Source organism: Adiantum capillus-veneris, chromosome 16 (assembly GCF_014529385.1).
Source record: "Adiantum capillus-veneris isolate H3 chromosome 16, ASM1452938v2, whole genome shotgun sequence".
Lineage (NCBI taxonomy): Eukaryota > Viridiplantae > Streptophyta > Polypodiopsida > Polypodiales > Pteridaceae > Adiantum > Adiantum capillus-veneris.
Window position 1 is genome coordinate 30,234,179 of NC_140946.1, and position 13,886 is coordinate 30,248,064.

At 43.0% G+C, this 13,886-nt stretch overlaps 1 protein-coding gene across 1 annotated transcript in view; it reads right to left on the minus strand.

The window, feature by feature from the left end:
• Positions 1-5,982: 5,982 nt before the first annotated feature.
• Positions 5,983-13,886, minus strand: part of LOC147438794 (protein PELOTA 1-like) — a 31,428-nt gene continuing 23,524 nt past the window's right edge. The window contains exons 6-16 of the mRNA XM_086484765.1: positions 8,430-8,475; positions 8,267-8,342; positions 8,101-8,176; positions 7,965-7,997; positions 7,819-7,887; positions 7,608-7,714; positions 7,438-7,510; positions 7,308-7,346; positions 7,132-7,226; positions 6,812-6,918; positions 5,983-6,687 (exon numbers count right to left, since the gene is read on the minus strand). Of these exons, the coding sequence (XP_086340891.1) occupies positions 6,614-6,687; positions 6,812-6,918; positions 7,132-7,226; positions 7,308-7,346; positions 7,438-7,510; positions 7,608-7,714; positions 7,819-7,887; positions 7,965-7,997; positions 8,101-8,176; positions 8,267-8,342; positions 8,430-8,475 (795 nt within the window). The 3' untranslated portion in view covers positions 5,983-6,613. The remainder of the gene's footprint in view (positions 6,688-6,811; positions 6,919-7,131; positions 7,227-7,307; positions 7,347-7,437; positions 7,511-7,607; positions 7,715-7,818; positions 7,888-7,964; positions 7,998-8,100; positions 8,177-8,266; positions 8,343-8,429; positions 8,476-13,886) is intronic.

Here is a 13,886-nt window from a genome sequence, read left to right on the forward strand (position 1 = left end):
GGCTTGTGGAGTATGAGAGAGACAGAGAGAGAGAGAGAGAGAGAGAGAGAGAATTTGATTTTGCTACTTTACTCTTGCTACAAGCCTATTGGCTCAAGGCTTGGGCTAGCCGATGAATGGCTCTAGTCATAACAAGCAAGGGATGTAGCATTTGAATAAGTGTCCTCTTTTTCCCCTTTGAGAGAAAGATCTTAATTATTTGATTGTAGAATTTGGACAAGTGTCCTCCTTTCCCCTTAAAGAGAAAAATCTTAATTATTTAATTGAATCTAAATTCTCATTGGATCTTCCTATGGGTCATCCAATAGGATTCAGGCACATTATGAGGGCAATATTGTTAAGGGCCTGATATGTGGCCTTAATGCCACTTGAGTCTTGAGCTTGCCTTGAGTGTGTGTGTGAGTGTTCTCTATCATGCCCCTACCTTTAGGGTTCATCTTTGACATGAACACCTCAAGCACCTTGGCCATCAAGCACGACAATGACCTCAAGCACCTTAGTCATTAAGCACGACAAGCACCTCAAGCATAGACCTAGCTTGCCTAAGGTCTAAAGTACCTAAAGTTCATAGGTCTAAGGACTCTTAACACTAACCTTTGGAGGTCATTAATAAAGCTAACCCTAAGGTCTTTTAAGCTCCACTATCTGTTCATTGCTCTTCGTAGACCATCTCCTTTTTGGACCCTCAATGAGATGTAGCTTTCTCTTCCTTTGGTCCCATGTTGAGATAAGTTTAAAAGCACATATTTATACTCTAACTCTTGTTCCCATTCATTTTTCCACATTAAATGATCAGTTCAATATTTGGGATAGGTAGATATTAGATTTTATGATAGAATCTAAAAATACTCAAAGAACCAATGTTTTTCCTTGTGTTAAGGGCTGCATTTCTGACATACAAAACTTTCCCAAAATCTTGTCCTAACACATTTGAAAGTGGCTCCCATAGAGTGCCCTTGGTCAAAATTTGAAACTGAAGAAAACAATCAGAGTGAACTCCTAGACTGTGTACAAATTTGAAAACAATTCCTTCAAACAAAAGTTATTACTAAAACTTTTAAAATAGGTCCCCCTTGGACCCCCCACCACACGATAGAAATGAAAGGGTTCAAGGAAAAATATGGTGAAAATGGGACCTTGGCATGTGATCAAGAAACACAATTGTTTCAAGAACATGATATTTAGTTTTGATGTCACAATTGCATGGTAGGAATCTCACCGAGGTTTATTCCTTAAAGATCAATTGTAGATCTCTTTTATTTTATCATGTCTTCTCATGTACAATCTTACCAAAATAAATAAATTTACACTTTAAATTATTACAAATCTTTTTTAACTTACCAAACAAGCTCAAAATATGGTAGAGCTAGAGTGCTCTTACACATTAACAAACAATAAAGTCCAAATTTATTCTCATTGACTTTGATCAACATTTCATGAATAGCTTACAAGGGGTAGTGCAATCATTTTGCATCTATTCCATAACATGGTATGCTCATGGGTGACCTATCACATAAAAATATCTTTGGTAGGGGTGCAAAGAATATCTTGCTGATATAAAGTTGTTGTATTGTCCTACTAGGGATCTCTCCATGTTAGTATAATGGCCCTTGGTGCAGTGGGAGCCACATTGCTTGAGGAGAGCTTTGTGCCGCCACCACAGAGATTCATGTTATGCTAGTCTCTTGATCCATTGTTACAAAAACCACCACTCAACTAACATAGTAAGAGGTCACCTTGTACCATGACACGTTAGAGACCTACTCAAACAAAAACATGTATGAATTCAACATTTGAAAGTTGTATATTAAACTTGAAACATACATTATGATAAGATTATCCACCTCTAATAAGCATGGATTTGTATTTTCCTTCAACTGGGAATAAACAATGCTGAAATATACATTATGATGAGATTATCCACCTCTAATAAGCATGGATTTGAAGCACCTACCTACAAGATGTAACAAACAAGGGTTTTTTAGAGAAAAATTGATATTTGAGATCTATTATGTCAAAGATTATAAGGTTATGCAAGCTCTCCAATGAAGGAGAAGGAGATGAGTGAGTGTGTGTGTGTGTGTGTGTACACACACACACATAAGATATTTTGGTGAAAAATGGTTCAAAATTTGAATTAAACATTTTAAGAGAAAGAAAGACGATATAAAATGAATTAGAGTATAACTATCACCTACATCCACCCAACAGTCGACATTGGTGATAGCCTATAGCACGGCATTGTTGTGATGATCTTTGATCACCCACGTGTGTGACTGTTGATACAAACTCTGTGGGCAAGCAAAAATACGCACTTATGGTGTGTGAGATGCATGGTTGGTGATATTGTTGAGCACTATGGATGCTAAACCTAAATATGCAAAGGAGGAAGGCAATGGAAGGGAAAAGAGGGAGGGAGGGGAGAGGGAGAGAGTTATTTTTGGAGGGAAATTTTTTTCAAAAACTGGCCTTCTTGGTCATGTGCATCTAGATCTCCCAAGATCCAATGGTCGGTCAATGAGAGTAACGTGAGCGTGGGTATGAGTTGAGCTTTGGAGTGGTGGTTGCTCCTCCATCTCTCCAGTGTCTCGGGTGAAGAAATAAGTAATCTCTCTCTGAGATTAACACAATATCATCAGCATATAACAACAATGGAATCCATGTCCTTGCTAGCTGGGCACCTCTGTTGCCCTCTCTTTCAATGTAATTAGAAACCTCATCTTTATATATACATTTGTATAGCGCCATGATGCCCAAATCAACTCAATGGGCACTTCCATCTTTGTAACCTACGCATCAATCTGGTTCTAAGCACCATGTCAGCGGAAATCCACAAAGCTACAATAATTTTTTCTCTATGTGCCTTCTAGAGCGCTTTATTAATGCCTTCTAGAGTTCAAAATCAGCCTATGAGACAGAATGATATACATGTGTGTGTGCTTTGGGTAAATAGAAAAAAGGATAAAAGTGTTAATAACAAACATGCTATAAAATATAGTAGAGTGAAATGGAGTGTGAGGGGTACTGCATACATGGGGATGGAGCTCCATCTTTAATGGGTGTGAGGCTATATGCTCAATAAGTACAACCATGATATGCAGAAGACTAACTAGCTCCATCCGATTTGGGAGTGTATGATGTCCTGCATAGGTGGGTAGGGAGTAAAGAGTTCTTGCACAATAGGAACAAGGTCTAAGAAAGCACGCTCTATGCTCATGTTGTAGCCAAATGTCCTTAATTTCCCTTTGATATACTCATTGGGATTGATATCCTATTGGTTTGGGCTTAAACAGTCTACGCCTCTTCTAATGTAGGCCCTCTCTGAGTGAGTGATGGGAGGGGATGTTGGATTTGCTCTTTGAAAGAAGTCTATTGAGCTATAATTGTCTTTCCTCACAAGAGGGTGTGGGGGACTGGAAAGAGTAACTACCCATGTCTCCAGGTCTTCAAGTAGGAAGCGCATCTCTTGGCTCCCAACTTCATCATCACTATGAGTGTAGGTTGTCCTGTGAACAAAGCTGTGTATCTGCCCCGTATGCTCTCAAGGTATGTGCAAATGTAGTAGTGCTACTTGCTCGGTTACCTATCTCCCTTAACTCTCCAAGTCCTCTAGTCTTGATGGATGTGGGTTGCTCGCCCTGGCTCGATCTCTAATCTATGAGATGAAACTCAATCGCCACTCTCGCACTATGTGACATCTATGTGTTTTCTATCCTGCCCTCTGCATGATGGCATCCTCTAAGATAGGACGGAAGTTAGATAGGACAGAAGTTATCTATATAGTACATCATCTGGAAGAAGGTGCTTAGTATGATTCATGTCTCCTAGACATACAACATCTAGAGATCCTGTTTGAGGACCCAATTGCTCTCACTATGTGAGAGGCGGAAAAATGATGAGTTGGGGCCGTATTGAAAGGGCAGAAGATGCTCTATGCATTTGTGGATACCATGATTAGCTCAATTGCCTCTGCTAGCTATGATGAGTTGAGGTCATATTGAAAGGGTAGAAGATGCTCTATACTTAAACCATGTGTGTTGAGCCATCGTGTCATTTGTGCATACCATGATCGGCTCTCTCTTGCCTCTGCTAGCTATTTGCATGCCCTGAAATAGAATGAAATGAAAAGATTATCTACATCTGCAAAAGGCCTATAAGACCTATGAAGAGCTACAAGATCAGAAAATTACATTGTCATATGATTCACATGTTAAGTATAGAAAATACAAAAGACTAAATTGATAAACTTTAAAATGTTAACAAATGATTGAGCCAGTAAAGCCAAACTACCAAAGACTAATCTCCTCAATGGACTGGCCCTATATGTATAGTCTCTCACGGGCCGCTACATCATGGCATCAATCTCCTCTTCTATAAAGAATCTTGTGGGGGTTCTGGATGCAGCAATGATAGATATATCGATATGACGTCGTCTGCAAGAGGTACGAGGGTGTTGAGATCTACTAACCTTTGTAGCTATCTCTAGGAGAGTTCCATGAGTCAAAAATTGACGTGTAATGGGGTCTTCTTGAGAGCTACTACTCTCAACGAAATCCATCACATGCCTCTATGTGAGTCATGTTGGTGTGTACGAAGTTTCAACAAGAATAGCCGAAGGCATGTCTAGTCGGCAAAGTCCATCACCCTATGCAGAGGCGATTCTTCTTTGAGGAGAGAATGAAATCATTTCCGTACCACCACAATTGGGGTAGCTCCAAATTCCGCTCTGACGACCTCATATGGCACTATGACCTTACTCAAATCATCCTAGAGATCATACTGACTAGTGGTCCCCCTATATCTCCATCCTCATACATCCGACCGGTCTAGACTAGATCCCCAAATATGTACCCCATACAATAATGTGGATGTCACCAATGTATCAAACACTAGGCTACATAGTTTAGTGCAGAGCTCTTTAAATTGTATGTATGAGTGCAATCCCAAGGTAGACATATGAGTCTACTACCTCCACTCGCCCTCCAACTAGTGACAATAGGGCTCTACCCTCAATATGCATGGATGTATGAAAATCAGAACCTTGGTTTTCCCAAGATTGACGGTCAAACCTCTCTATATGCAAAACTCGTCCAATGACTGCCGGTGGAGGTGTAATCCCTCTGTTGACTCAGATACCAAGACAAAATTATTAGCATACAGCATAATACGACCAGAGCACCTGCAAGAACCATGCCTTCGCCTTCAGCGTGGACAATATACTTTAATATCTCAATGATGTAGATGCTAGGGCACCCTTGCTTCACACCACTGGTTCTAGCAGTAGGCTCTGGGCATCACACTCGACCCATCACCTGCTTGTACAGAGAGTATCCTCCCAATCATCTCTGAGGACACCCCACATGTCTGAGGGTGCTGGAAGAGCCTGCCTCGAGGGACGTTATAAAAAACATTTCAAAAAGCCTAAGACAAGCTATCATAGTCCCAGGACTTGCACACTAGTACAACTGCTCATCACATTCGTGAACGTTAGCAACGGATTCACCTTACAAAGACTTACTACCCTTCACTAACTTGCGGTTTTCAGATGTACTAAACCACATGCTCCGTTGCACAGGTGAATTTGTCTGTGCCTCATAGGAGGTTTGACGGGTTCAGCATAATTAGCGCCTTCATGCGACATATACCGAAAATAATTGCAACTTACAGATTATGTGAAGTACTCTTGTAGTTTAAAGTTGAAGTCACTAGTCCCGTTGCGACTGTAAATTTGTCTGCAATGGAAAGTTTGGTTGGTAGAGCATAATTCTGATATGTCAAGCCCGGCATGCCCAACTGGTGTCGATTCACCAGTTTAAGCAACATCAATTACAAAATCATACTGCAGTGACTAGCCCATCAAAGAGAAAGCGAGAAGCGGCATGCACACCTCAATCAGAAACCAAAATCCACAAGAAAGCACAACCGCATGTTGATCGTAAAGGATGCTGGAATTCAACTTAGAATTATCTAAAAGGCGCTGTGAGATGGAAAGGACTGTTTTGTTTCTGATAACTGCACAGAGATTAGTGCAACAGTATTACAATTGTTAGCCCTAGGAGAGGGCCAGTGTGACAGAGAACTGTATACAAAGCAGACCTATCATAGTTGTCAGCATATGGTAAGCAATACCAAAATGGGCTACAACTTGCTTAGGCCCCAATACATCATTTCGTCAGATGTTCCACGAATTTTCCCTACAGTTTACTTAAAACGGTTAAGAAAATCAAGCCCTGCTTTATTACTCCCCAAATCTCTTCGCCATCATCTGTCATCTGCTGCATCCATTCAGCCAGTTGGGAATCGCCTCCTTCATTACTTCACATATCTCTTTGACATTGTCTGCCATCTGCTTACATCTGCTGCATCCAATCATCAGCTGGAGAATCCCGCCTTCAGTGATAAGACAGTACTGCTCGGTCATATTCAACTCGCCATTATATGTGGTAAGCATTTCCTTATGATGTTATGAAGAACTTTCTTCTACAAACACCAATTTGATGCCAAGAAAGCCAGAAAATATTGTCCGACGTGTGTATTGAATCCGTAAACCAGCGAGGGACCCGTGGCTGAGAAGTAGCAGTCTCACAAATGACCAACTCAACAACATGATTTCTCACAGATCCATATCTTCGAGATCAGGCAACGGAAACCTTAGTATTGCTGCTATACCAGAAAGTTGCGCTAGCTCTGCAACAACACCATAAACAAGAAAGTAAGGCTCAGCAGCACTAGATGACAAAACACAGACATACAATTCAAAAGTCATTATCCAATTGACTGAGGTTGCAAAAGTGAAGGTAGAAGATCATACGCTCTCCAGACACATGCATGGATGAAAAAACGTGGACCTCCCCTCCACTTGCTTTCACTAAATTGGTCAAATCTACATACTTCCGTCGTGTGCTAATGTCTGCATTTCTGTTAATCAAAACAACAGTAATAGTGTAATTGGAACAAAAGGCACCAAATTACGTTTCAATGTAGACAGATTGGGCTCTTAAATAGCATAGAGGCACCAAATTAGTACTTTTGGTAAGGATAATTTGGTAAAGAGATTTTGGCCTTAGCATACGAAAACAAAAAGAATACTATAAAAGAGAAACAAACAGGTAAACATAAAGAGAAACACACCTGAAAAGCTCATCGGTAAGAAGCAGAATCTGAATGGCTAGTCGATCCTGGGCAACATCAACTTCCTTTGGGCCATATATGGCTCTTGATGGATCCTATGGAACGGCAAGAAAAATGTCACGACACAAAGAATGCTCCACAAAACCAGTCCAAAGTATTTGTGAAATGGAACTTACATTTGAGAGCATGTCAAAAAAGTCCTTCAAAACCCTCACCTGTCCAGAAGAATTTGGCCACTCATAATAAGGACCATGAACACTTCCTAATTGGTAGATGTAAACAACATTAAACTGATCTTAAAAACACCTCTTTGGCAGCTTTTGTATCCATAATTAGGCTCATGACCGAAGGGGCACTCAGAACTTCCTTCAAAGCATGCCTGAAAGTCACTATTACCAGCCAAGTTCATCCGCTGACCACGTCCATGATAATTGCTTTATGCAAATAATTACGCGCATAAAAAGAAAACCACTCACTTGTATCCTGAGGAAGCATGCACAAGAACAATCTTTGACTTGTTATCAATTATAGTCCTTAGCTCACGTTTCGTTGCTTCACTAAGCATGTGGCTATGTAGCTGATCCTGCAGCCAGGTATAAACAGAGAAGGGTACACTTCAAGTTAAATCTAAACATAAGGTACCAAAGCTTAACATCAAGATATGCACTAAACGTCTCTAAAACACACCTTCGTAAAACCAGGGCCAGCAATAATGAGACAACGAACGACATTGAAATCAATATGCCGCGACACAGCCTATAATACGAGGCAGTCAGAAAGTTATCAAGTGATGAGAAAGATTAAAAATCCAGTATGAAAGGGAAGAACTGAACCTGTAAAACGTTTTCCAGAAACTTGTTGATAGCCTGCCACACAGAAGCATGGTCTTAATGCAATCATGATGTAGCCTCTAAAACATAAACCTCATTTTAATCAACACACTGAATATACCCACAAAAACACATGTACCTTGTCATAACCTGCTATCGCTGGACCGTGTTTTCTAGGGATTGAAGCTTCAATCTTTGTTTTAGTGGTAGTTACACTGTTCCAAAATACTAACGCTCGTCAGGTTTTACTGACAAGTGTATATCTGATTGCCAAGTAGTTATTTGGCATACAATGTAGGCTTAACCTTTGTCCAACCAAGCACACATAAGCTAAACCCTCTTGAATCATTAAAGCAGCAACTTCGGCAGTTGCGGCAGGATCTGATGGCATACACAAAAACAAGATTGGTTTTAGTCTCTACATTGTGCAAAATATTCAGGCTGCAGAGTCTAAGTTATGAAACTGACCGTATGCCACTTTCAGTGTGTCAATGGCTATAGAGTCCCAACAGTCCTGTGCCAAAGAAAGATCCAAAGCTGAACATAAGCGGCAAAACAATAGTAGCCTTCTAGAAGATGAAATGAGTTCTAAGATTCATAATGCCTTACACAAAAAAAGAATACAAGTACTGCCAATTACTCTATCCAATACGCTAAAATGCAAAGCTTAGACAAGTTACAACTTGGACAAAAGATTAAGCCTAGGAAATTAAACATGGAAAAAATCTCATTCCGATAGTTCCCTTGTTCTTTGACGACAGTTTGTGCCATTTCTCCATAGGTCAAGGTAACAGAAGGACATGGTAGAACTGGCATCTTCATTGTGAGATGAAAAGTAGGAGATCGATCGTGTCTCCTTCATGACGAGTTGAGTCCATAAACGGGCTCTAGAGTCTCGATGACAGATGTCACAAAGTGATGATGTGGCATGTCCGCCCGGACACACTCTAGAGAAACTGACCAGACTCATAAGTATAAGTTGTTCCAACTTATGGGGTCCCGTCCGATGGGGCCCAGGGCGACACTAACCATTAAAATAAAGGAAGACGACAAAGTGTGTGACCTGTTGACGTGGCAACTTTGTACGGAATCGCGGAAATCGCGGGCCGCTGCTGACGTGGCACAACATATGGATTTCCGCAGATGGCGCTCCAAAATCGCGCTAGCAGCTAGCCCATGAGACCATATGCTTTTGGGACTAGTTGCTTTTAGAACCTGAAGCTTTTCCTGTATTGCTTTTGGGCCAGAGGCCTTTATAAGAATTGCCAGGGCCTCATCCTCCCTCAGATGAGCTTGAGAGCATTGAGTAGAGAGAGAGGACCCTCGGACATTGTACTTTGCCAAGATTAATATAAAAGAAATAGCAGAAAGGGCGCTAGACTTTTGGGCCAATCTCTCTGGGCACGGAACTACGTCGGGTCGTGTTCTGTGTGTGTGTGTGTGTGTGTGGCAGATTTAGGGGAATCCCACCTGAGAGCAGAATTTGCAAGTTTTGCGGAATGGAGCCGGAGACAGAATTACATTACATATGCCATTGCACCGTATACTATGAGATACGTGGGCGTTTCCATTGCCTATTTAAAGAAGGCTTTGGACCTCTAGATAGAGTCATGCAATACCAAGATCAAAGATGCTTAGGCTTGTACCTACTGGAACTACATCGGCACAGGTGTCAGGACACGGGTCCTACGGGCAAGGCCCTACCCTAAAGGGGGGTCACGGACCCCGGCCACGGGCTAGCTAGCAATGTGGACAGGGGATCCTAGGAGCTAGTGACCTGGATCCACCACCCGGACCCCGGCCACGGGCTAGCTAGCAGTGTGGACAGGGGATCCTAGGAGCTAGTGACAAGGACGCGGGCAAGCCCGCTTGGCAGGTGAGGAGGCCGAAAGACGACCTGCATCATACACTTCATGGAGAGGCTCTACAGGAGCGCGCCGCCATCCCAAGGAACTCTCGACACAGGGCCGGGACAGGGGATCCTAGGGCTAAGAGCCTATAAGTATGGGCGGTTGGGTGGTGGATCCAGGTCACTAGCTCCTAGGATCCCCTGTCCACACTGCTAGCTAGCCCGTGGCCGGGGTCCGTGAGTCCGTGACCCCCCTTTAGGGTAGGGCCCTGCCCGTAGGACCTGTGTCCTGACAACAGGGATAATCTAATGAGAAAACAAAGAGCACTACAGCCTCAGAGGCAGATCACAGATTTCTTCGGATCGAGAGAAGCAGGAGTGGAAGGAGAAGCAAGAGGCCAGCAGCCAGCACAAAGGAGTACCCACATTCATACCAAAGGCACCCTCATTGACAGGGCGATTGAGCTTAGGAAATCGAGACGACCACGACCGAGATGCAGAAGCACACTTCACTGGAGGAGACTACAACACAGGATTAGAAGCATTCTAGCCAGACACCCAGAATGCTCCTAAGAAGTTTATTTAATACTTTGTATTTAGTTTTTTCACATTTATTTTCACACACTCACACTTTTCACACTTCGTACTTTAGTACTAAGGTACCCAGACATTGTAACAGATTCATCACTTTTGTTTCAGTATGGTCTCATAGGTCATTGTGGCCTTTTGAAGACGTTAATATAACATTTCATTTGATTTCATATTCTCTCTCTCTCTCTCTCTCTCTCTCTCTCTCTCTCTCTCTCTCTCTCTCTCTCTCTCTCTCTCTCTCTCTATATATATATATATATATATATATATATATATATATATATATATATATATATATATATATATTAAAGTTCAGTGATTTTGAAGTTTCTGTTCGTGTGTTGCTATTGATTTCTTGCTTGGAGTGTCCAAGCCTGTTACAGTGGTATCAAAGCTCAGAAAGATTCTTCTTCTACGAAGGATCCGATCCCTTTTGCAACACACGCAGATTTTTGTGAAAGAATCTTCGCGTCCTGACCCCGGACTTATTAGCGACTCCCACCCTTCGTCCATCGCGCATCCGACGCGCTCCCATCTTCATCGCTCTACCTTAAAGGGCATAAGCCATAAAGAACCACAAATCACACATGGATTCTTGTGGAGAATCTAAAACATAGAACATCCCTCAGCGGGAAGGCAGAGAAAAGTTGAAATCCGGTGTGGGAATGGAAGAAAAAAATGAAGAATTGGGTAAATTTTCCGTAGCGAAGTTTGCCAGAGTAGAGTACAAACGCCAACTACAAATTGACACGTGTGTGAAAAGATTGATCAAGTACTCCAAAGACCCGAGATTTTCAAAACACCTCAAGAATTACCCAATTGATGAGATTCACTCGAGATGGGGTGAGGCCATTGACTCTCTTCTCAAGTCGGAAGGAAAGCTGAAAGGACAGACAAGTGCAGAAAAGTGAAAGCTATACTCGCAGAAAGACCTCGACAAAGCTCTTGACCACAACATGAACCAGATACTAAAAGGCTTAAAGCACTAAGGAAATCGGTGGATTTCTCCAGTTATTTGGGCCGGAAGTCGCGTTTTGAGGTGGCAAGCAGATCCAAGAAGCGTGCTCGTTTCGAGGATGTGTCACAAAGTGATGACGTGGTGGACAACAGAAACCCTAAAATTCCTACAAACCCTAATTTCTGCCAGAAACCCTAATTTCCGAAAATCGCGGAGGTTGGAAAAAAAAAATGGAAAATGATGAGCGACGCGAATTTTGCTTTTTTTTATAAAAAAGAGAAAAGACTCTCTAAGAGAGAGAGAGAACTGATGCTTTTTATTTTAAAAGCTTTTGGGGCTCTGCTTTTGGGCATCCCTTGTACCTTTAAATTAGTGGTGAGGGCCTCACTTCTCAGAGCATCTGGACGCAGAGTCTGAGAGTGAAACCCTAGCCACTCTCTTGTACTTTGATCTGATTAATATAAAAAGAAATACCGAAAGGGGCGCCAGTCTTTGGGGCCAATATCTCTAGGCACGGAACTCCGCCGGGCCAGTGTACATCTATTCTGATCTGTGACTTGTTTTGAAGTGGTTATTTGGTGCTCGCGGTTGATTCTTGACTTGGAGTGTCCAAGTCTGTTACAGTGGTATCAAAGCACGGCCGATTTCTCTTCTACGGGAAATCCAATCCCCGAAAATTTTTTCCACGGCACCTATGGCTTCAGGCAATGATCAGTCGACTCCCTCTGCATCTGGAGATGCGGGCAGGGATCACAACGAAGATTCCGACAGAGAGTATGGCCCGCCTTGGCCTACTTAGGTGGAGCGGCGAGAGATGGAGCGTCCCCAGTTGATCGGCGATGCAACGAAGATGATGCTCAGTTTTGCCAAGGACCCAAAGATGGCAAAATATATGAACCAGACCTCTTTGGAAGAGGTACAGATGGAGTGGCAGAGAACCACAACACCACTCCCGAAACCCGCTCTCAAGAAACCTTCTGCCTCCAAGAAATATACGGAGAAGGAACTAGAGAACGTGGTTGATGCACGGATTGCTCACATCGGGGATCTAGGTCGGTCAGACAGGGACTGCTCGGGCCAGTTAGCACTGAATTCTGATGAGTATGGAAGCTCGTGTGCGCCAAACTGGAATTTGGGCCACTCGTCAAGTCACTGCAACTTTATAAGTTGAAAGGGGCCAGTAAATTAACCCACATTGTAGATGTTGGTCAAATGGTAGTCTTCAATGATGGTCAGGAGACCGATAGGGACGCCATGGAAGCATCTCCTAAAATTTAGGAAACTGCTATTTTTGACCGGAAAATGTGTTCGCGTCATTAGCTCTGGAATGACAAGGGGAACATTATATTGCTCTGCTGCCAAGTCAACTGACGCACCAGTTAAGATATTTTTAGCAGGGAAAGCCCAAACTCGGAAACTGGGCGACGTGTCAACCTGTGTGCGATTATGCCACTCTGGGAGGCAAAAACGAGCTACATATCAACAAAGGGGGCGCAATTTTCAGCCTCAGGTGGATTGTAGCAGGTACAGAAGCTATGGAATGCTTACCTTGCCCTCTATGCACAGTATGGTGACGGGAGTGATGCCCCGCACGCTACATACTGCTCTCTTTCTCCCCTACGTACAGTATGTTATGCCCCACTAGTGGGCTTCTCATTTGACCTATGTACAGTTCTGGGGGTTTATGCGCGTTTGCCAAGGCAAGAGCCTTCTGAACAGGAACCGGATTAGCTAATTGCTAATCCCCCACAGGTACGCACAGTTCCATCACGAAAGATTGCGAGTTTGGGGAGTTTTCTCGCGTGAAAACTCGTCCAATTCACAGGGGAACTGTCCCATTGCGTGCGGGAGCCCTTGGGACACGCGTAGGCGTGTTCGCTCCGCTGAAAACGATCCGAAACAGGGAATTACAGCCTGCTGTGTTTTTCTGCAGGTTTAGGGTTTCGCACCTAAACTGCAAGGGAACATCGGGGGAGCCTCATGAGAGCCTTGGGATGCGTGTACAGGCTTTTGGGCTCCCGGCAGTGAAAAACAGAGAATTACAGCCCGCTGAATTTCTGTGACAGCTCACCAGAAAGCTTCCAGATATCAAGGGAATCCGTCCTAGACATGTGTTTTTGACCTACAGGGGTTTTTGCGTCGTTATGCTTTCGAAATCCGGTCGAAAACCTGCGTTTTCAGCCCTCGCCAGGTTTGGACAGCTTTGTGAAAGCTTGTGCTAAGTGGTCGGATCGTCTACCTTAATTTGAATAAAGAAATACCGAAAGGGGCGCCAGTCTTTGGGGCCTACAGGGTGTCGGTCTCGTGTGCGCAGTGACATTCTAGTCGCTGGACGCAACTATGTTCTCTTCCCTTCTCAGTGCTCTGTGTAAAGTTAACAGGTAATTGAAATAGTACCGCCCTCTACGTTGTACGGGCCGGTTATATGGTTTGAGGACTCGTCTACAGACAGCTCAGATTCCAATGACGAAAAGTTTTATGCGAACAAGAAGAATTTTTACAAAGCCAACCAGTATGACTTTCTCGA